The sequence below is a fragment of the Amphiura filiformis genome, chromosome 10 (assembly GCF_039555335.1).
Source record: "Amphiura filiformis chromosome 10, Afil_fr2py, whole genome shotgun sequence".
In the NCBI taxonomy this organism is placed as follows: Eukaryota; Metazoa; Echinodermata; class Ophiuroidea; order Amphilepidida; family Amphiuridae; genus Amphiura; species Amphiura filiformis.
The window spans coordinates 28,618,334-28,640,374 of record NC_092637.1 but is presented as its reverse complement, the minus strand read 5'-3'; the positions used below and the strand labels follow the sequence as shown (position 1 = coordinate 28,640,374).

The window sequence follows — 22,041 nt, the reverse complement described above, 5'->3', positions numbered from 1 at the left end:
CAGTGGCCAATCAGAGGAAGTTTATTCAAATCAGCTGTTGTTTTTCACAAGTTTTGATCGCCGGCTATTCATTCATTGTGCGAGATAAGTGTGTCTGTCAATTTGTCAATTACAACGCCAGGTGCATGATTACCGATGCATGTTGTGGGTGTAATTAAAGATTTAAGCACCGTTTCAATAAGTGGTAAGTTAAAAACATGAGATGATCACTCATTATCAGTCAAAGAAACAATTGTAAGGGGTGGATCATTCTGTGTTTTCATGTTTTGGGATGCAGAATTCGACAGGCTTGATGAAATACACAACCCATAAACCTGTATGAAGCATGGAAGGTAATATCCGGTAATGTTAAACAGTCAACAGGTTCTGTTTACTTCGAAAAATTTGCATGGCAATTTTATCAAAAACATGTAGGCGTTGTTCTGAATATTATATTACCGGGTACATGTCTAGTAACATGATCATGATTTTATAAATTAGCATGCATGCATGTCAAGGATTCACTCGGTCGGACATCCGGGAACATTGTCCCCTTCGTCCCCTTTGTACAAGCGTGTGCATAGCAACCAGCTCGAGAAAGGGGAACTGCACATGCGCACACTGGTTTTACAAGGCTATTTCCCCTTTGTGACGTCAGCCCGACCAAGATAATGATCATTCATGAACTGTGAAGGATAGGCAGGGCCTCGCCCCTCGATAAAAAAAAGAGGGTTAAAATTACAAATTTATCAAATTAAACTTTTGTTTTGCATCAAGATTAAACATGTTTTAAGCTGTTTTCGTCGAACAAGCTTTATTTTGTTCCAAAATCCATTCTTTTAATTTTGCCGCAATCTAAAACTAAAAGCAAGTAGTGGGACAACGGAACCGCTACAATGTACATGAACAAGCTAGCAAAACCGGTGCATGGGTGTTGGTTTAAGCAAAGTCCAAAACTTATGCGTAGCACAAGCGCTGAGCCAATTGATGTACGCTTGTTTTGACGGTGATTTACATTTGATGATTTGACAGTTTTTACTGCGTCACACAGTTCTGCATTATGGGTTCACGAAAAAAACATGATCGATGTATTTTTCTTTAAAAAATTCCCTCATTTCACAATTTCTTTGCCACTTTACTACACTAATCTGATCACCTTTTTTGTGATGGAAGTAATGTTGTTTTTATGAAGGTATGTTTCTTGCTTAGTTATATCACAAAGTAAAAAGATGGTAGATCGTACACGATTAAAATTATGACTGTAATATAATTATTTCTCGATCATGAGCTTGTTTACTTACTGCGTGCACTGCGTATGTCGCATTTTTCATGGAATAACACGCTAGCGTGACATGCCCTTGACCTCGAGTCAGCTGCCTCTAGCGACACTGTGTCCCGAAGGCCATGATTGGTCAATGTGTTGGTTGGTTCGGAATGTTGTTTACTGTCGATCGCGTTACGGTAAGCGTGAGTGGCAAGCATTGTGCACTTAACGCAATTTACTATCGCTTACAAATTGAACACTCATCATGATCGAGAATCTATTATTTTAGCTATATAGCGTTATTACTTATGTATTCATCTAGCACTCATGCTACGTGAAAGCTTTGCCGCGCTGGCATCGCCGGTTTTGCATCCAGCTTTTTACGTCAAATTATTTTTGTTGTCTGTCCGTAATCCTGTTGAAGAAAAAGATTTTTTTTTTAAACAAGATCCTGTCTACAGTATAAAAGTTTACATAGCCCCCTGATTTTTTTTCTACATAGCATGCCTAGTCATATTTGTTATGATTTGTTTTTTCCTTCCCAACCCAAGTGAAGTACCGTACAAGCTCCTCAATTCTCGCCTGAATTTCACAATGCAGTAACAATCTCAACTCTCCTGCAACAGTACACAGCATTCAAAAACAAAATGTCAGAAGTATTCTGCAATCCACTTCACTATGTTGAAGTCATGAAACACAAGTATGCCGACACTCTGACAGATTGGTGCTGCACAGAACTCTCTCATGTGTTGGAATTCAACGGACCTGAAGGACTGGGTCAGATACTAGCTGGTAACGTCAATGTAAGACAAGGAAAGACAATCATTAAGAAGTTTACAAAACCTAAGAAAAAGGGTAAGTTTGCAGACAGTATTTTACACATACATGGTTGCATGTCATAAGTTGGGTACAATTTCAATTACATGGTCAAAAATGACAAAAAATTTATTTTTTGATATGTTGTATATATTGATAACCTCTAATAATTAACACCATTTTTAACCATAACACATGCTTAATTTATTAGATAATGCTTAATTACTAATTAATTAATACACAGGCGCCTATGTAAATCTCAATTTTCAAATGCATTTTTCTCAAATCGGACCTCAATTACAAAAATGACTGTAAAATGTTTATTTTATGCAAGAATGGCATCAGATTTAGAGGATATGTTCTCAATACATTAATGCTTCAAGTGACCTATGTAAAATAATTGTACGTATGTTAATTACATTGTGAAGGTCAATGACCTTTTTACGAGTAATTAACGAGACAGTTATTCTATTATTGAGGAAATGAATATCAAGAAGAGAAATGTACATTAGCATGTTGCTAAAAATACTGAAATTCAACTAGGATTTCATCAAAAATGAAAAAAAGGAACATATAACCCGTTAAGGTGGCGCTACACCTGTTGATAAATTTGTGACTATTTTTGCATTTTTCTCAAAAAAATAATAACACACTGGTAACAAAAGTTATGTATATTATAGGGGCAAGGAATCCAGTTACTACACTTGAATTCCAGTGAATCAAGACAATCGGTATGTTATATTTATGATAAGAAAAGAGGTACTGCTAGAATGTACCTCATTTCTTAACATATATAATGAACCCCTTGTCTTGAATCACTGAAATTTCAGTGAAGTAATAATAATATAATATACATAACTTTTGTTACCAGTGTGTAGTTACTTTTTGAGAAAAATGCAAAATTAGTCAAAAAAATTATCAGGGTGTAGTACCACCTTAAGTAGTCAGTAATTGTTTTAGTTGTACAAATTCAACATTCAAAGCTGTCAGTACATCATAGCCTCACTAGATTTGAATAATTAACCAGTAGTTTTGACATGCTGACATGTGAATTTTCACATAGGCCCTATTGCACACTCCCGCATCCGCCTGCTCCACATCCGCCTGCTCCTCCACCCCTGGCATTTTTCGTTTCAACTGATGTGATTTTTTTATTGAATAATGTATAATTATATGCTTCAGTAGACTGAAAGAGTATAATATTAGGGTTAAAATGAGGTATCAACCACTGCTGCAGGATATGGGATTACGGAAAGCCAATCAAATTTGTAACGCAATTTTCCGAAAAATGTAATCCCTCCACCCTTTTTGCATACCCAACTTATGACATGCGACCACATGTATTTATGACTTTGTCATGCCTTGGAATTTAATATCCAACAGACCTGAAGGACAAAACAGATACTAGCTGGTAACGTCAAGAGAAGTAAAGATGTAGTCCTGAGTTTTACAATTTTAAGTTTGCAGTATTTTATAAACTCTCATGTGTTTGAATTCGATGAACCTAAATGACTGGGGTCATAATACCAATTATCAAATTATTGTATGATACTGGCATCATAATTTACCAATTATTACTGGATTAGAATCCAGTTGATGCAAGTGAATGTTTGTGACATATTGCAAAGTAAGTTAAATACCGTAACAGTTCTTTTGAGAACAACAAGCAAATTAACCCTACAATGTAGTTCACCCTGTGCCAGGTGAATAGAGTGCTCACAGAGGATGATTTAAGCACTTCCCAGCAAGTCTTGCGGTTAGCACAGCTGTGTGAGTGAACATGACACCACTGCCCGCCCACTCCATACACACGTGCATGGTTAAATTTGAATTTGGACAGATATATTTACAATAAAAACACCTTCAAAAAGTTGGTCGATTTCACATTTTATGTTATCTACAGAAGGTGTGAATTATCCTTCATGCATACATCACTTTAAATCTGAAATCGACCAAGTAATAATGACACACGGGCAATTCTAAAACAACATCTTTTGCACAGAGTTCAATGGGATTTGAAAAGTAAAGTGGCAGTTGAAACTCTAGTGATAACACTTTTACAGTGCATGATGGGGCTTCCTTAAATCATCCTCTGGAGTGCTCACTAGTAGTACACTAGCTACATTTCACTTTATGAGGTGAATATTAACTCACATTTATTGTCTGTTTTCACTTTTATTGTCTTTTCATGTGCAGTTTATGAACCAATCCACACAGACACAGGAATCTTTGGTGCACCGTTGACATCACAGGCATTCTGTCAGACTAGACAACTCATAGATTTTCTTAGAATGAGTACGTTTTCATGGCAGCACAGGGCGTTCATCAAGGGCAAAGATAAACCTAGACCCTATCTAGTCTTGATGCGTATTGGTTACATTGAATTAAGGATAGGGAAAATGCGCAATGCGCAAAAAAACCCGCAGAAATAGTATAGAAAATAGTCTGTTGCAAGAAAATTACTGAGAAAAAAAGCAAATTTTTTTAAAATTGCAAATTCAAACTTTTTTGGGAGAAAAATCACGCATGTCGGATAAGATTGTGCATTTTGCTCTCAAAAATCATGCATTTTCTGTATGCTTACATTGAATTCACCTCCCCGTTAGCTGGTTTCATAACTGTCATTGCAGACAAAAGGACACAAGCAAGTCTTCAAATTCTTGGGATTAGCTGATCAATACGTTACATGTATGTGGCAAGCAGCATGAAAGTATATATGACGGCCATTTAATGACCAGGTGCTACATTTAACCAGAAACTGTAGCAACTGAATTTTCCTGTTGGTTATATTTGTTTAAAATAAAATGTAAATAACATTTTTATAACAAGTTGTGAACTTTTGGTAAAATTGCTCCACCTGAAAGTTATGTGTTTCTGTTATAGGCTATTCCAGTTGAAATTCATACACCCGATGGAAGACATTGCCCTAATCATCCATACAGGGAGTGTGAATTTCAAATGGGGTTACCTGAATGGGTGACTCCATTTGAAATCTACACCCACTGTTTGGGAGATTTAAGTCATAATGTCCTCCATAGGGGGTGTATGGATTTCTAGTGGAATGTAGCCCAATATTATAATTATTTTTATTTCAGATTCTAGTAAAGAAGGGCTCTTTAGAATACCAGGAAATTCAGAGAGACAGCGTCGTCTGAAAGCCAAGCTGAACAGTGGTCAGCTCATAGATTTGAACAACGATGAATTCACTGCTCATGATGTAGCGTGTGTGCTGAAAACATTCCTAGGAGATTTGCCAGAACCAGTATTGACTGAGAAGCATTACTTAGCACATGTACAGGCTGCAGGTAAGGGGGCAAACTGAAAGATCAATGAATTCACAGCACACGATGTAGCATGTGTACTGAAAACCTTCCTAGGAGATTTGCCAGAACCAGTTTTGACTGAGAAGCATTACTTAGCACATGTACAGGCTGCAGGTAAGGGGGCAAACTGAAAGATCAATGAATTCACAGCACACGATGTAGCATGTGTACTGAAAACCTTCCTAGGAGATTTGCCAGAACCAGTTTTGACTGAGAAGCATTACTTAGCACACATGTACAGGCTGCAGGTAAGGGGGCAAACTGAAAGATCAATGAATTCACAGCACACGATGTAGCGTGTGTACTGAAAACCTTCCTAGGAGATTTGCCAGAACCAGTATGAGACTGAGAAGCATTACTTAGCAGTAGCACATGTACAGGCTGCAGGTAAGGGGCAGGGATGTAATTGCGAATTCGGAAATTTGACCATAAAAAATCCGAAATGTAAAAAAAAAAAAAAAATCGAAATTGGATGAAGATAATTTGTCATAAATTGAGCCAAAAAAAAAGGAGGGGGTAATACCCTGCACCGTATTCATCGGACAACCCCATACCGCGCTGGCCGCGGCCACCTGTCCAAGGACCAGATGGATTTTCAGGAAGTGGATATGGTGTCCATTTACATCCCTGAAGGGACAAACTAAAAGATTGATGAAGTCACAGCTCATGATGTTGTGGGTATACTGATAACCTATCTGTGAGATTTACCAGAACCTGTTTTGACTGAGAAGCATTACTTAGCACATGTGCAGGCTGCAGGTAAGGGGACAATCTAAAAGATCAATGAATTCACATCACACAACGTAGTGCCTGTACAGAGAACCTAAATGTTGGGAGATAAATCAGAACCAATTTTGACTGAGAAGCATTGCTTAATAGCCTATGTGTACTGTACAGGCTGCAGGTAAAGGGACAAACCAAAAGATTCCAATCTTTACAATCAACCAGAATAAGGTTATTGAGTATGAGAAATATTGATAATCAACATTTTCACCCCCTGCTTCCCTGATGAAACTAGCTTCAATCACATGACTTCAAGTGAGAAATAGTCCAAATTGAATGTTCCTGAAATTAAGCCATTGATGTTAAATAAGTACTGTTATTTTAAAAGTAGGCAGTTCTTACCCCAGGCTCCTTCTAGTCTTCAGTGATAATATATACTTCCTTATAATGTTCTAGTTAAAAGTACAGCCCTGCGATGAGATCAGTTATTGATCTTACTGAGGACAATAGTTTTAACCAGAACCGAGAATAAAGGCAAAAAAAACATATTTTTTGTTCATTGATTTGTAAAAAGGAAAATTATTCAAATTTTGTACTCACCCATTCTAGCCTGAATTTTATATTACTAGAACAGCACAACTAGTGCTGTAATCGATAAGCTTTCTGGGTATCGATATGTCGGGAGGCAAACATCCGACATGTCGATACTATTATCGATACTCACGCAGTTTGAAACACGGATTTGAGTTTACCAATACTGGAGGGGCTGGAGATCGTGAAGACGACATGATGCATGTATTCTAGATGTAAAGCTCACCTTGGAATTGGGAGACGGTAATTTGAGTATTTGACGGTAATTTGAGACCTGATTTGAGATAATCTAAGCATGTGTGCCATGTCGTTTGTGTATCGATACTGACATTGAGTGTTTCGACATGTCGGAAGTCTATGTATTTTCCGACTATCGATACTTACGACAATCGATTACAGCACTAAGCACAACCTTACATTTTGCTTTTCAAGTATTGAGCAGGCTAATCAATTATAGCAGGGAGAAGTCACGCTATCTGCATGTTTCTACTGGGGAACGGTTGGCGGGTAATGCGGTTTAGTTTAGAGTGTTACCGGTTAATGTGCCCAGTGGAAACAGATCGGTTCAGAGTGATGCGGTGTGGACACCCGGCAACCGTGATCCACCTCATGAGGTAGACGATGTGGTATGACACCCGTTATTTCTGCCAGTGGAAACACAACGGTTGCTGGGTGTTGAACATCTTTTATGTTGATTTCATGTATCACATCGTGACCTTAAAAGCAGCTTGGGGTCAGGAAACTACTTTCAGTACTTCCGGTACACACCGCAACCCTTATTTTAAGCGCCTGTAGAAACGTGGCGGTTGTTGCCTGAATCGGATTATGAGTTACCGGGTAATACCGAGTAAAAATACAGAGTGCTCAGTGTAAACACGCAGAATGTGCAAATATCCCTACGGTAGTTGCACAAGTGCCCATGTGGAAGTCAGTGTCAATTTATAACATACTCGGCAGTGGGGTTTGACTCCCACCCTTTTTATTTTACCCCCACCCTTTTTATTGAGGCACCCTTTATACTGAAAATTCCTGACCCCCACGCTTTTTACTGAGGCACCCTTTATACTGAAAATTCTTGACCCCCACCACTTTTTGCTTTTTCCGCTATTTGTAAGTATCAAGTACGCTGAATTCTGCACCTATTTCACACATGCGAGTCCGATGTTTTTTTCTCCATTAAGTTGATACATTACGTGAACAATGCAAATTATATGTGAAAAACTACTACTGTACTGTAAAATAAGCATTTTAATGAATAACTGTACTTTTATGGCGTTCAAATGTTGTTCTTGTCATGAAACTTGACGTACAACTGTGTTCAGCGAGTCGACTATATCCTACTTCTTCCGTGCTGCTTCGCTCAATCAATTATGCATGATAATGACGTCACTCATATACGATCAATGTAAAGAAAAATAACACGTCATGGAAAATCGTACATTTGCATTTATATATGACGTAGGTGTTTTGGCAGGGCTTCCGGGGAGGATATTGTGTACATTGCACTGGATTCACGTAAACAAGCGCGAGCCTGCATCAAATGGAATTTTATCTTGCGACTTAGTGTGCAAGTTTTGGTGATTTTTCTTGGAACTATGATTATTTTATCATTCAATAAAAATATACTGTAAGTTGGAAGAAGCCCCACGCTTTTTATTTTAATCCCACGCTTTATATCAGTTCACGCTTTTTACCCAAAAAGTTTAAACCCCCACGCTTTCACCAATTTTCAGAATTTCGAACCGGCACGCATTATAAAGCGTGGACTGCCGAGTGTGTAATATAATTTCATGGCTTGGGGCTCCTATTTACGGCTCGTCCGGGAAACTGAAAAGCAGGGTTGTACTATAGCTAGCAGCTATTGAGTGCCGGGCACCAATTTACAATTTGCAAGATTTCAATAAAAGTGGACACTTGAAGGATACATGTTTTTTTAGTTTGAGTGCTGAGTTGTAGCATTAAAATAAACCTTCAGTGATGGGCTCCAAAAGTGAGTGGTGGGCTCCACCGCCGCCCACCGTAGATATACAACCCTGCTGAAAAGCTGAAAGTACTATTTACTGATAGAAGTACTAAAGTATATAACACTTCCTACTTATTTTTCACTCACTGCAGACCTAACGTACAGACTAGATGGACTTTCAAATCTACGACCCGATGAACTTCAGCGTCTGAAGGCCAAGAGACTTGTTGACCACATCAAAGCACTCACATACCTGTTCCTGATGCTACCGTCAACAAACTTCAAGTTACTCAAAGAACTGCTGGAGTTACTTCAGGACGTCGCAAGGCAGCAAGACGTCAACAAGATGACGGCGTACAATCTTGGTGTTATGTTTGCGCCGCATTTGCTGTGGCCAAGATATGTAAGTGAACCAAGGAAATTAAACTGTGAGAGCTCGGATTCTGTAAAAGTTCTATCTTGATTGGTTATTAAGTAGATTATGTCATGTAATTAACCAATGCGTAATGCTATGGTAAATCTGCCATATTGGATGCATACCAGAATAGTGTAACTCGAGCATTTTTTCAGAGACTTATAGTTCGCCTCAAGTTCAGTAGTGACGTATGTGCGTATTTCGCTCTCCTCGTATCGAATTGCACACGTAAAGTTAAACATGCTGTGTGTACATGCATGTGTACAGGGGCGGTTTGTCAGCACGCTTGTGGCGCAACCGCGAAAAAGCATTGATGTCACTACCGAATTTGAGGTGAACCATTATAGTGATCTATTGACTGGAATTCATACCTTCTTAGATAGCGAGAACTAATCAGAGCAAATGTTAGAAAAATGCCATTAGGTGGCTTTATTAGCTACGGTGCCATGCATAGAATTCCTTGAAAATTATATAAATTTAAAAAAAGGGCTTTTTGGCCAGTAAGGTTTTCTCATCAATACACACATCCTGCATCATTTTCAAGGAATCCTGAGCATGACACTGTAGTCGATAAAGTCACCTTAAAAACAAAATTCCACTCCCCTGTTTGATTAATCTGAAACATCTTGAGCAGATAGATTTTCCCAATTTTTGCTTTCTGCAGTTAACAACAGAAGAACTGAAGGACCAGGATTTCATACATAAATTGAACTGTGGGATGGAGTTCATGATCACACATTGTGAGAGGATATTTAAGGTATGTATGGTTTGTGTAATTGGTTACTCAGGTGATTATATCGATATTGTGTAATGTACCAATCAGGGGCTCTGTAAGAAAAGCAGTAGGGCCCATGCATGGGGTTAAGTCATGTGAAAGGATATTTAATGTGACCAGGGATGCATACATTTTATTTATTAGCAGCAAATTGTGGGATAGGCTTTTACGACGGGGAGTTCATAACAATTAGTAAGTTTTTAGCGGGTTCGTTGTTGGACAAGTTTGGAACTGAAAGCCCTTTTTAGGAGTTGCTCTGACTTCTTCAGGTCAAAGTACCTAGCAAGGAAACATGTAGGCTACCCCTTGTCTACTGATGGCTCTTGATTGGAGCGGGAACCCTTTGTATTAGAATTGGGTAGATTAAGACTGGGTCAGTGATGAGGGCATTAATCTAGATCTCTATCGTCACACCTGTAATTCTCAATTTCTTGGTTATATTTTGATGTCCATTTAATTATTAGGTTCCAGCGGCCATGCTTCATAAGTGTGAGGTATACGTCAGACATGATGGTTCATTACCGGATGAAGAGGATGAAGAAGAGTTGATGAACCAAACGGCGAGGGTACGTCAAGGTTTTATTGCAAAATGATCTGATAAAATACTTTTAATAGTAATACACGAAGGTCCGGTTTCTCAAAGCTTGGCTAGTGGTCAGGCTTCCTAAGACAACAGGATAGCCCTAACAATTTGGACCTATTTTATTGATTTATCTTTGATAGATGATGTATGATGTGAAATTGTAAGCACTGGTATACAGGAAAAATTGAACTTTAGCATGATGGCTTAGGAAACCTAACCACTAGCCATGCTTCGAGAAACCGGCCCAAAGAGTTCAGGTGTGTGCTAGGACTAATTTGAAGATATTGGCAAATCTGTACCTCCCAACCTCTGTCTTATTCTCTAAGGTTGGTGCTTACATTGTGAAATTACAAATAATATGCCAATTTGTGGATTATAATCAGCGTTCGAAATTTTGGTTGTCCGGTTGCCCGGGACAACTAAAAAAAGTCGCTGGACAACCAAAAATACTGATTCGGTTGTCCGCCGGACAACCATAAATCTAGCCAAAAGTCATATTTGTAGGCTTACGGACAACCAAAAACTTAGACGGACAACTAGAAATTATAATCTGGTTGTCCGTGGGACAACCATTTATTTTTCCTAAATTCGAACACTGATTATAATGTGTTTTTCCAGTTGAAATCTATACATACTCTGCCCATGGAACGGCCTTAACCCTCCACATAGATTTCAAATGGATTCACTCATCCAGGTAACCCCATTTGAAATTCATACTCCCTGTGTGGGAGATTAAGGTCATGTTTTCCATAGAATTGGGTGGATTTCAACTGGAATACCCCATCTCTTTGGCTTAATACTCACTCAGTGTATGAAAAGATGATACATTTTAGGCAAAATAAATTCTATTGCTTTGATATCTGTTACATTTTGATTTGCAATAATATTACAGGATCAGTACGATGGAGGGCGTAGATCCACCGACATGATAAGCGCCCCACAAAAGGCTGGTATAGAGCTTAAAAGAGAGGTTACCAGCACAGAGGAGGCATTAGCCAAACTGTATGCTGATGTCCAGTCAATGCCAGAGAGCTCCAAGAAGAGGAAACTCATGAAACAGGTTGGTATCGAGGGTTACAGGGTGTCCCAAAGATGTAAAGCATTGGAAGTATGTGAATTGTCAAATATACTACTGAGATTTGCAGTTTGGAATACCCTGTATATTCTTCACAAAGTAAAACATCACATACAGGGTGGTCTGAATAGATTTTGAAATAACTGGTAATACATTTTGAAATAACTTGAAATACACTGCAAGATTTCTATTAGGGCCATCTACACAGGTTCACTGTTGTCAAGGTACTTGACGGGTACACACTGAGCAGGGTTCCCGTTAAGGTTTTAAAAATGTGCGTCCGTAATGACGCAAGTTTGCTGACGAGGTTGCAAAAACTTGCGTCCCAGACAGATTTTTAAAGCGTCCATCTGAAATTCACGATTATGACGATACACATGTACCCCGGGTCTACACCTCATCAAATGTTGATTGTTAAAAAAAAAAAAGTGCATTTTCGCGTGATATTCCATCTCCATTCGCTATGATAATTTTTCTCATTTCTGTGTCAGTTTTGGTCCGAAACGTGGTCAAAAACAGGTGCAAAAACATGAGCAAAGTCTGTCAATCTTGAGCAATTTTCGTTCGTACTTTCACTTCCGCATTTCTATTTTTAAATTAACGTGTTGTTGTTGCTACAAAAACTAAAACACGCTCTGACACAAATAATACGAAAAAGGGTTATCATTTAGATTTTGTCTTTAAAATTGCTTTTATTCATCATAACAATAATACTAATAAAGGAAACCTAGATTATTTATGAGAAAATAAACTTAAAATATATTAAAAATTGAATATTGTCAAGTTGTGATAAATAATTAAATAAACATTAACCGCACGTTAGCGGCACGTGCTTGCTTGTAAACAAATCAATCGGGACTTCCCCAGCCCATCAAACAGCTGTACAGCGATCGTTCGAAGAAGCATGCAAAAAGTGCACGATTTCCTGACGTTGCATTTACAAATATTGCAGAATTTACTTTAATTCTCAGCAGGTGGGTCAAAATTTTGGGGCTTTTATTATCTTAAAAATATAAAAGAATAAAAATTTCTTATTTTTATCATCAATTAATGATAAAATTTCGAAGTTTTGTCTGCGTCCACATGCATGTGACATGGACACAAAATACTTGATTAGCCATGTGAACTTGCGTTCAAATTTGTAAAATACGCGTCTGGACGCAATGACGCACACTAACAGGAAGCCTGACACTGAGTATCTACACAGTACCAATGCTGCTACTGCACAGGACCCACCAGCAGTGGTACTGCACTGGTACTCCCCTGTACTGCACAGTATACCAAAACTGTGTAGGGGACCGCAATAGGAATCTTGCAGTGTACATACAGAGTGGTGTAGTAACAGTGGCTTAGTGTACATTTGTGAGCACATTCTCATGACCATTTCACATTGAGTGCAACATTGTATACGGGGCTTAAGTTTTATAAAGGACTAAGTGTTCAGAACAGCTGTCATATAGGGAAAATTCACAGTTCGGGGCACATACCTAAATACATGGTGGCAGACTGGGCTAGGTATATGTCCAGGTTCAGCCTTTCCATATATTGTTCATATCTAAGATGTATGTTTCCACTGCCAAATCACTGGTGTGTCATGAAACATAAAACCCAACTTTTAAGATATTTTCTCAAAATATCCAAGAGCTATCTCAAGAACCAGTGAACCAATACTAGGTTTGGTTGTACTCATTTTAATGCATTTTTCATGCTGATTCCAAATATGGTCATGAAAATTTACAATTTTGAATTTTTTGAATAAAAAAAATTACTTGTCGTCAGCACTCAACATCCACGGGGAGAGTTAAATGCAGACGTACCCATTGAGTCTGGGGAAAGCTGAAGGATTTCCCAGTCAAGCTACCACCATGTATTTAGGTACAGGCCCTTTGGAGACAAATGAATACAAATCAGTTGACTTTTGATGTTACATGTTCACATTGAGAATGCCCTCTGTTGTTTCATACAAGGCAAAATACAAACTTTTTTCAAAAACTTTTAAGCACCTGTTTTTGATCAAGATTTTGGTATTATTTGCATTGAAACCAAAGTTAATGCAAAGAAATCAACTCCCTCCATGTAGGTTATACAGTATTTTGCCCTGTATTTTCTTCATACCAAATGTTAACACATGTCCACTCATATAATAAGTTTCAGAATCAATGCCCAGTTTTAGGTGAGAGATCTGAAAACTTAGCTGTGATAGTAGTATAATTTGAAATACGTAGTGCCCTTTTGTACTGTAGAAAAATCATCAAACCCCATCCTCTTCTTTTCATGTGTGTGTGTCAACTTTTGCTTTTCTATATATTTTGGCTTCAAATCAATAAAGCAATCATACTGGAGAATTTGTACTCTAGCTCCTTGAATATTACTACGTGCAGAGATGCCACTTTTCAGGTTTTAGCCTGAATTCTGTTTTTTTGTGAATCCAAATTCCCAGTGATCGATTTTCGTAACATATTTTTTTGTGTAGCAAAAACTGCTAGCAATTCCAAAATTGTGAGTAGCATTTTGATATGTAAATAGGTAAATCGAACACTGCAAATTCCCATGTTTTTATTTATTTTCAGCCTCTTTTGGGCCTGTCTTCTCATGCTTTTTCAGGTTTTTTGAGTGAAACTGAGTGGTATCTCTGTGCATAGTAAACATTCCATATCGTACCAAGTTCCCACCACTTTTTCAATGGTTTAAATAGATTTAAGTTTGTTATCATGATTCACTGACAAAGCTGACAAAAAAACTGAATTTGAAATATTTTTTTATAATGTTGTCAATATTCGTTCATTCCACTAGTATATTGCTGCCTAAGTTTCTTGCTGTATTGGGCTATTCTGGTTGAAATCTGTACACCCCCTATGGAAGATGTGAATAGCAATTTTCTTTGTTTTGCCTAATCTGTTCGGGTCAATATTAAAAGGGGACATTATCTGACAGTGAAAACTAACATCTTATTTTTATGACAATGTTACAATATGGTTTTAACATACAGTCATTGTTGTTGCCAAATATCTCACCGTTGTTTTTATCTATATTTATCTTGTCTGTACTTGCATTTTCACTCTCTACACTCCCAATAATTCCATAATTTCACCTTTAACCTCTCACCTTATAACCTCAATTCACTATTTTATCAATATGTGTGCTAAACACTTTCTGAAAATGCTGTTTGCTCCCTTTCCCTTCCTTCCCAATTAAAACAATGCTTTATATTTGAATTTATTCAAAATTTTACCTTGCTATATTCATTGTTAACCTTTCACCTTTTTAACATCTTATCATCATCGTGTGCTTAACACTTCTCTGAGATTTGCTGTTTTTCTACATTTCCATTCCTTCCTGATTATTAACAATGCAGTTCACCAAAAATAGTTACCTGCCCGGAACGCCGACCCGCGTGAGGGAGGAGGCTCTGAAACAGAGCCGGCACAGATCTAGACACACCAGGAGTAAATCATTAGGGGAAGTAATGATTGTAAGTTGCCATAGAAACCACCTCCTAGGCTGTATGCAATGAAGTAATAACCACTCTTGTTTGTATCTGGTCTGATGACTGGTAGTATCTCACAAATCACAGATTTCATGTCATTGAAAGAAACCAAAAAAACTTGTTATTTTTAAACCAAAGCATAAATTGCAATTCTTTAAGGCAAGGCGGAGCCTTCAGGTCATATTATTCCAGTTTTGATTATTTTGCTTTTATGGTATTTTTCTGCAGAGTAATATAATGATCTTATAGGAAATGAGTAAAGGAAGTCATTGGTCACATTTATATTCCCATATGTACTGCAGTTATTGAGTTCTGACAAATAATAGAAACAAAAATTTCACTATTTCCCCCTCCCAGTGAAAATCATGCACATGGGGGGATTATACCTATATTACAATGAGCCTAGTCTGTGATTTGATAGATATGATCCACTTCTGGAGGTAACAGTTAAGTTACAGGCCCTACTCAATACCTGTTCCCCAAAGCAGTTGGTTAGATAGCATGTTCTCCAACAACAGTAGAGTAGAAGTTTCCAATCAGTAGGTCATGACCCTAAATGGGATTGTGACCCCCAAATGAGGTCAAGAGTTCAAAATATGGGGTCGTGAGACTACCCATTAATGCAGAGCAATTGGACTATTCCATTTCAAATTCATAAACCCCCTATGGAAGATTTGGTCTTTATCTTTCACACAACTCGGTATGTATTTCAAATTTTGTATCATGAAGGGGGGGGGGGCTCCATTTGAAGTCTATTAAAGTCATGTGGGCGTATGGTTTTCAACTGGAATAGCCCAATTGGCAGAACATATAGGGTGAGATTTGTGGAACAATTGCCCAGAGTTATGAGTTGTTGGATTTCAAGAAATGGTGCTGCACTTCATAAAAGGTAAGGGACCCTGCACATAGTGTATTTGTATGTTTATTATTATAGCACATTTAGCTATATTGTGTCTTGTCTCAGAGTAACACCATCCTGAATTTAGCAAGGGCAAATTTGAATCAGTGCATTTATGTAGTTGCATTGCCAGCGTATGGACAAATCGCCCTTTGCGGGACTAGGTTAACGTGCATGATACAAATCTGCCACTGCAGAATCTACCATGGAGTTAACTGATAAATCTGGCCCGATTGTTAAAACACTATTCTTACCAGGTGATCTCATCTACATACCTGTATGTGTGGGTGGAAATTTATGAACCTTTCATCACACTACCTGCAACAAAGAGTCTAGTCTTGCAAGACCTTAGAAAAGTTGAGATCCCTTTGAGACCCATGTCCAGTTTTAAAAGATCTTTTCAGTTTCTACATGAATGTGACAGGTTACCATACATACATGTATTATGGTCTACATTAGTCATCATCATGGCTCATTTACAGCTTTTTTTGTATGACATTGAATTTTCATCAAATGTATGATCAAATCAGTCCAGTTCAGATCACATTGCAATTTGTATGTGTATTATTATAATAGAAATAGTCACATTCTTGCTGCTCCAGTTATTACATTTTATATTCACATTATCTATATAGTACAAATTTCATGTGAATGAACACAGCTCCCAGCAGCTGTATGCGACTTCGATCACAACCGTATTTCACCAAGATCACGAGTGAGTTGGATGCACTGCCCGGTTACACACACACACACCCCGGTGTTCATCACACAATGTGCGCAGACAAGCTGTGTCCATTGCAATGAATTTATTCACAAATGAATTTTTGACAAATTCAAATTATTGATTTATAAGAAAGTTTCCATTGTGAATGTGATTTATTTCATGGTGTGAACAAAACAATTTATAAACAAACGCCAAGTATAGACGGCTGTACCATTGGTATCAGTTTAGCTATAGTAGTTAAGTCTATCAGTATGAGAAAATGTATATATCTTTTTGTTGTGTTACATGTTCAGTGTTTTGCACCGAGATGTTATGCCTCATCAGGACCTGTGCACATCAATATACAGTCAGTCCACTCTGAAGTACAAAGTACCGACGCGGACGCACACATTGTGCCGACTATGAAGGCACGCATACCTGCAGCAGAGACGCAGCACTGCGCACTGTTTACACGCTGTATACGCGCGCGTTGTCACTTTGTACTTCAGGGTGGACAAACTGTAGTTGGCCAGTGCTTGAGATTGATCACCCTGCTGCTCCAAACACACACTGCCCAAACTTAGTGCACACTGCACAGGCTGATTGGCATATTGCATGCATCAATATGACACCTATTATCGCGTTTGATTTCTGATTACATTGTGTTTCATGATTACAGAAAGTAGGGACTCCTTTCGCCAGCAAGAAGAAACGTCCTGCTCCACCACCACCTGCAGATGAAACAGAGGTAAGCATTATTTATGGGTAAAGTTGTAGGCCTATATACATGGGAAGACCCAGTCTGTCACATCCACAGCGGGAAATCACAGCAGCTGAAAGGAGTATCCCATGAATCTGCAAGCCACGCCTACCATTTGGGAAACACTGAACTTTGGTTCTCAACAGTGCATTTACTCCTCTGATTGGCAGACCTGATTTATTTTTTTTATAAAATGTTATAAAATGTTAAAAGTTTGTTTGGCTTTTATAGGCGGAAATTATTTGGCTTTTGTTACTGCGCGCGTTAATAAAATCCCAACTCACGCTCCCGAATTCACATAGCGTGCGCCAGTCGCGCATTACACAACGCACAACTAGCATAAGCACTGCGCCCAACAGCGTGCATTCCAGTCTATATCAAAACACAGTGTTATGAGTCTTACTTTTTCCACCTTATATAAACTGAACAAACTTTAGAAAGGCAAAGAACAAAATGCAGAATATTGCTCTACTTTGCAACCTGCCCAAGAATGTACAGTCTTGGAATTAAGATTAGCAAAGTTTACAATTCACCTGAAAAGGTCTTCATATTAAAAAGATTATAATTGCTTCCCATTTCCTCAAAAGAGGTCTCCAATATGATGAATTTTCCTACATGGTATGTATGATTCCACACTGCGCTGTACACAGTCCAGCCGCGTTTAGCATAATTATTATCACTAATGGTTATACAGCCAGCACATTGTGACATTCTCCCAACAATATTTATCTCCATATAGGTCAGTCGGACGCACAACACCAACAGAGAAATCCGCAACGAGTTCCGTACTCAGCTCCACCAATCACGTCATCATTACCGTAAACGAGCAAACTCGTGCGATGCTCTAGAAAGCCGTACGGAAACGCGAGACGTATCCCAACGCCGATCTTCACCCACGAAACCTGTGAGACCCGCTCCAAGGACTCCTGAGCCTAAAGCTTCACCCAGGCCTGTCCCAGCCCCTCGTGCAATAACGCCTAAACTAGCAACCGGTATAACACAGAGAAATGAGGAGGGAAGAAGTGCAAATCCAAGTAAAAGGCCTACTGTGACACCACGGCCTCGAAAGAGAAACAGCGATGGTCAGCCCATACCTAGTCCTAGGGATACAACAAATATAGTTGGGAGTGGAAACAGACCTGTGCCAAAGCCGAGAGTCGTCAACAATTTAGCAAAGGTGAGTCTAATAATTGAGAGTAAAATAATCTTTGTCCTTGCATGATGTGCTAAGTCATCATACCTGAGACAAGTCCACAGAATTAAAACCAACGAACCAGGACTTGACTGTCGTCTTGATACACACATAGGCCAAAATTTGGGGCAGAGGATGTTTAAAGGCATTCCCATAATCCAATGGGGTTTCTGACCTTGGTATATGGCTTTTGTACACATGTGGACAGTGGACCATACCTTGCATTGGTATTGTGTGCAAATATCTGGTGCTTGGATTTCACACGTAAAAAAAAATTGCAGTAGAACTGCTCCCAAAACAAAATGCATGCAGCCTACAGGAAACACTTGGTTTGTCAGAAATTAATTTGTCATTTGTGTACATCCATATCAAAACGATGCACTTGTCGGCTGCTACATGTGTCTCATTTCACATAATAACTAGGAATATAATACCAGACTCATATCAAGTGCAGGTCACTTCAAATCATCCCCAAGTCAAATTGTATAAGAAATGTTATCTGTTTTCCTAAACCATGTGACTTGGGATGATTTGAAGTGACCTCCACTGGTCTGGTATTTATTCCTAACTATTATGTGAAATGAAACACATGTAGCTGCCGGCAAGTGCATCGTTTGATATGGATGTACACATTTGAGCTTTTGTAACCATATATAATTTTGTTCATTTGTTTTCTTTCTTTTTGCAGGAAAACAATCCACTTACCACAGCACCAAGGGTGAAGAGGGAGTCAGCCCTGTGAGATACACCTGCTGTATCAGTACACCCACATGGTATCGGATATGTTCCTCTGTGTTTAGTGGGAGGGTACTCAAGTTTGGTTTGGAAGCGGACCCATCCAGATACCAATGTTTCAAGAAATTTGGACCCATCGCTTTACCAAAATTCTTTTGGTGGGGAGTAAATATTTTGCTAGAGTTTGGCAAAATTGGGCTATTATTCAGAAAAAAATTGCGGACATTTTTACAAATAATTATGAAAACAATGTAAAACATATATAACTGCCCATATAAAATGACTGAAGCACCCTGGGTGCTTAATGGAAAAATATGGTACCTCTCATGTGGTATTAAAGTGTAAGTGTTGCAATGTGTCAATGTATTGAAAAAAGGAAATTGTGTCATAACCAGTCCTGTATTCACTATTTATAAATAGCTATTTATATATCACCATAGGGTACATGGGCGCAGCCATTACACAACATCATATCAGCAAAGAGTATCTAGATAAGCATTTACTCCATACAAATGAATAGGAAAACAAGATGTCGGTATTCATGAATTTTCACGAAAATGACATGTGCCGAAAATCTGAAGATTGGGGGATCCTGTAACTTACATATGTTATGAGAAACTGATTTTAGAGAAAAGTTACTGAAAGCGTTTAAAAATTTACCGAGCCCCATTCATTTTATAATGGTTTTTATTCGGTAAAACACACCAAATTTTGGGTGACAAGTTGCTGATGTCAACTGCCTTGCCATTGAAAAGTACAGGAAGACCACCCACTGTGCTAGAGGTCAACTCTCCAGACATACTTGTGCCCAGTCATAATGGCAATCTCCATTTCTCTCTATCAAGAATTTATATATTGCTATTTATAAATAGTGAATACAGGACTGATAACCAAAAGTACATGGTATATGATTGGTATGATTTTAAAACTTTGAAGTTAAGATTTCAAATATATTATATATCTCAAAAAGTCATTTTGGTTGACTTTGTGCTCATTATGTTAGAGCGGGTCTCAAATATGCAATGTACTCGGGCATTTTCAATGCTTTTGTTTCAATGGTTAGTGTTTTTTAACATCGCAACAGCTGGTGAACATGTAACTTCCCCAAACTTGGCTTGGAGTTCTGCAGCTATATTATATAGTAGGCTATATATAATATATGGGCTGTTTCTTACCTGTGATGCTGCCCTCACGTTGTTGCATACGACCATGCATCAAAAAGGCTAAGTGAAACACCAAGAGGGGGCTGTATCAGGATATGTGGTCTGCAAAATCAGAATTACTTTGGAATACACTTTATTTTGTAAATAGCCCATTCATAATGCTGTAGGAAACATGTAATTTTGAATTCTCACACATGGGCTTCAAAAGTAGACCTCTGATAGGTAGCAGCAGTGACGTCAGAAATCAAACTTTTAAGGTTGAGTATTTCCAAAGTACATGTAGCATGATTATATTAATTTTATGGGACAAAACCCTGTTTTTAACTTTTCAAGTAGGGTTGGTCTGTCAGAATTTTTTTTTCCCGGAAGCTAAAGTGACCCTAAAATATCACCAAAAGCTTGAAAATCTGATTTTTTTTTTTTTTTTTTGGCCAAATCAATCAATTTAAGCCAAAACGCAAAATCTGGGTAAGTCGGACCTGTAAAACAGTTTTTAATTTTCATTGCTTTGGCAAGATATTTCTAATTTTAAATTATATTACCAGAGGTGCCATTTTCCTAAGTGAGGTAAACTGAGATGTGTGTGAATTCTCGCTATTACGCAATAAGGCGCCGCCATCGGTTTATGATGTAATCGTGATGTATCATGGGAAAAGGTCGACATCCAAGTCCGCATGTCTGAATATTACCATGCTATTACATAGGAACACGTGACAATATATTTTTAGTTTGTCAAAATAAAGGTGTTACACGCGAATCGATACTCAATAATACTTAATAATGTGATTTGAAATGTGCACAATTAATTTTTTTCTCTATCGATTTGCGTGTAATACCGTTATATTGACAAACTAAAAAATATTGTCACATGTTCCTATGTAATAGCATGGTAATATTCGTATTGCGCGGACTTGGATGTCGACCTTTTCCCATGATACATCACGATTTTCCCATGATACATCACGATTACATCACAAACCGCTGGCGGCGCCCTTATTGCGAATAGCGAGAATTGGATGGAATGTTTTTAATTTTTAAACACGACGACATGGTACAGAGTGTCTCTGAAAGAATTGTATCATTGAAAAATTTAATTTCTGAGTATTTTATTGCCAAAACAACACTAATGGAATAGTGCTGCCTTGTAGCGAGTAATAAAGCAGCTATTATTTGTTTAATTTTGAATATTGGCCTCTGCAATCCAGTCTTGAATTATAACAATTTGAAAGTCATGTAGTGCTTGATACATCTTGTTTTCAAACTGTAAAAGCCTAAAGGAGTTGATAACATAATATTTTGTTTTTGTTATAAATACCTGCTCGCGGCAATAAGGCTGCGATCACATAGAAATAAGTATACTGTATACGGTATTAAGCTATCGCTCATTCGATCAGGCTGAGTTCACATAGTATACTCCTATGTGAACTCAGCCTGATCGAATGAGCGTATTTCGTATAGCGAATACCGTATACAGTATACTTGGTTCTATGTGATCGCAGCCTTACACTAGCTTGTTTGTGCGTTAAGAAACAATGCACAAACACAGGTCTTTTATGTGCAAGATTGGAACAATAATGCACTTTGCGGGGTATTGTG

At 38.1% G+C, this 22,041-nt stretch overlaps 1 protein-coding gene across 3 annotated transcripts; it reads left to right on the top strand.

The window, feature by feature from the left end:
• Positions 1-30: 30 nt before the first annotated feature.
• Positions 31-21,029, top strand: LOC140162720 (rho GTPase-activating protein 19-like). 3 transcript variants are annotated; one of them, XM_072186002.1, is made up of 12 exons: positions 31-184; positions 1,800-2,098; positions 4,256-4,354; positions 5,155-5,364; positions 8,812-9,062; positions 9,739-9,831; positions 10,314-10,415; positions 11,325-11,492; positions 14,863-14,979; positions 17,275-17,343; positions 18,095-18,532; positions 19,236-21,029. In XM_072186002.1, exons 2-12 carry the CDS (start codon positions 1,891-1,893, stop codon positions 19,287-19,289), a joined length of 1,809 nt encoding a protein of 602 aa, XP_072042103.1. In that variant the 5' UTR covers positions 31-184; positions 1,800-1,890; the 3' UTR covers positions 19,290-21,029. The 3 variants fall into 3 exon arrangements, with proteins under 3 accessions (XP_072042103.1, XP_072042104.1, XP_072042105.1); XM_072186003.1 differs by having other exon boundaries at positions 1,795-2,098; XM_072186004.1 differs by lacking the exon at positions 14,863-14,979.
• Positions 21,030-22,041: the final 1,012 nt, after the last annotated feature.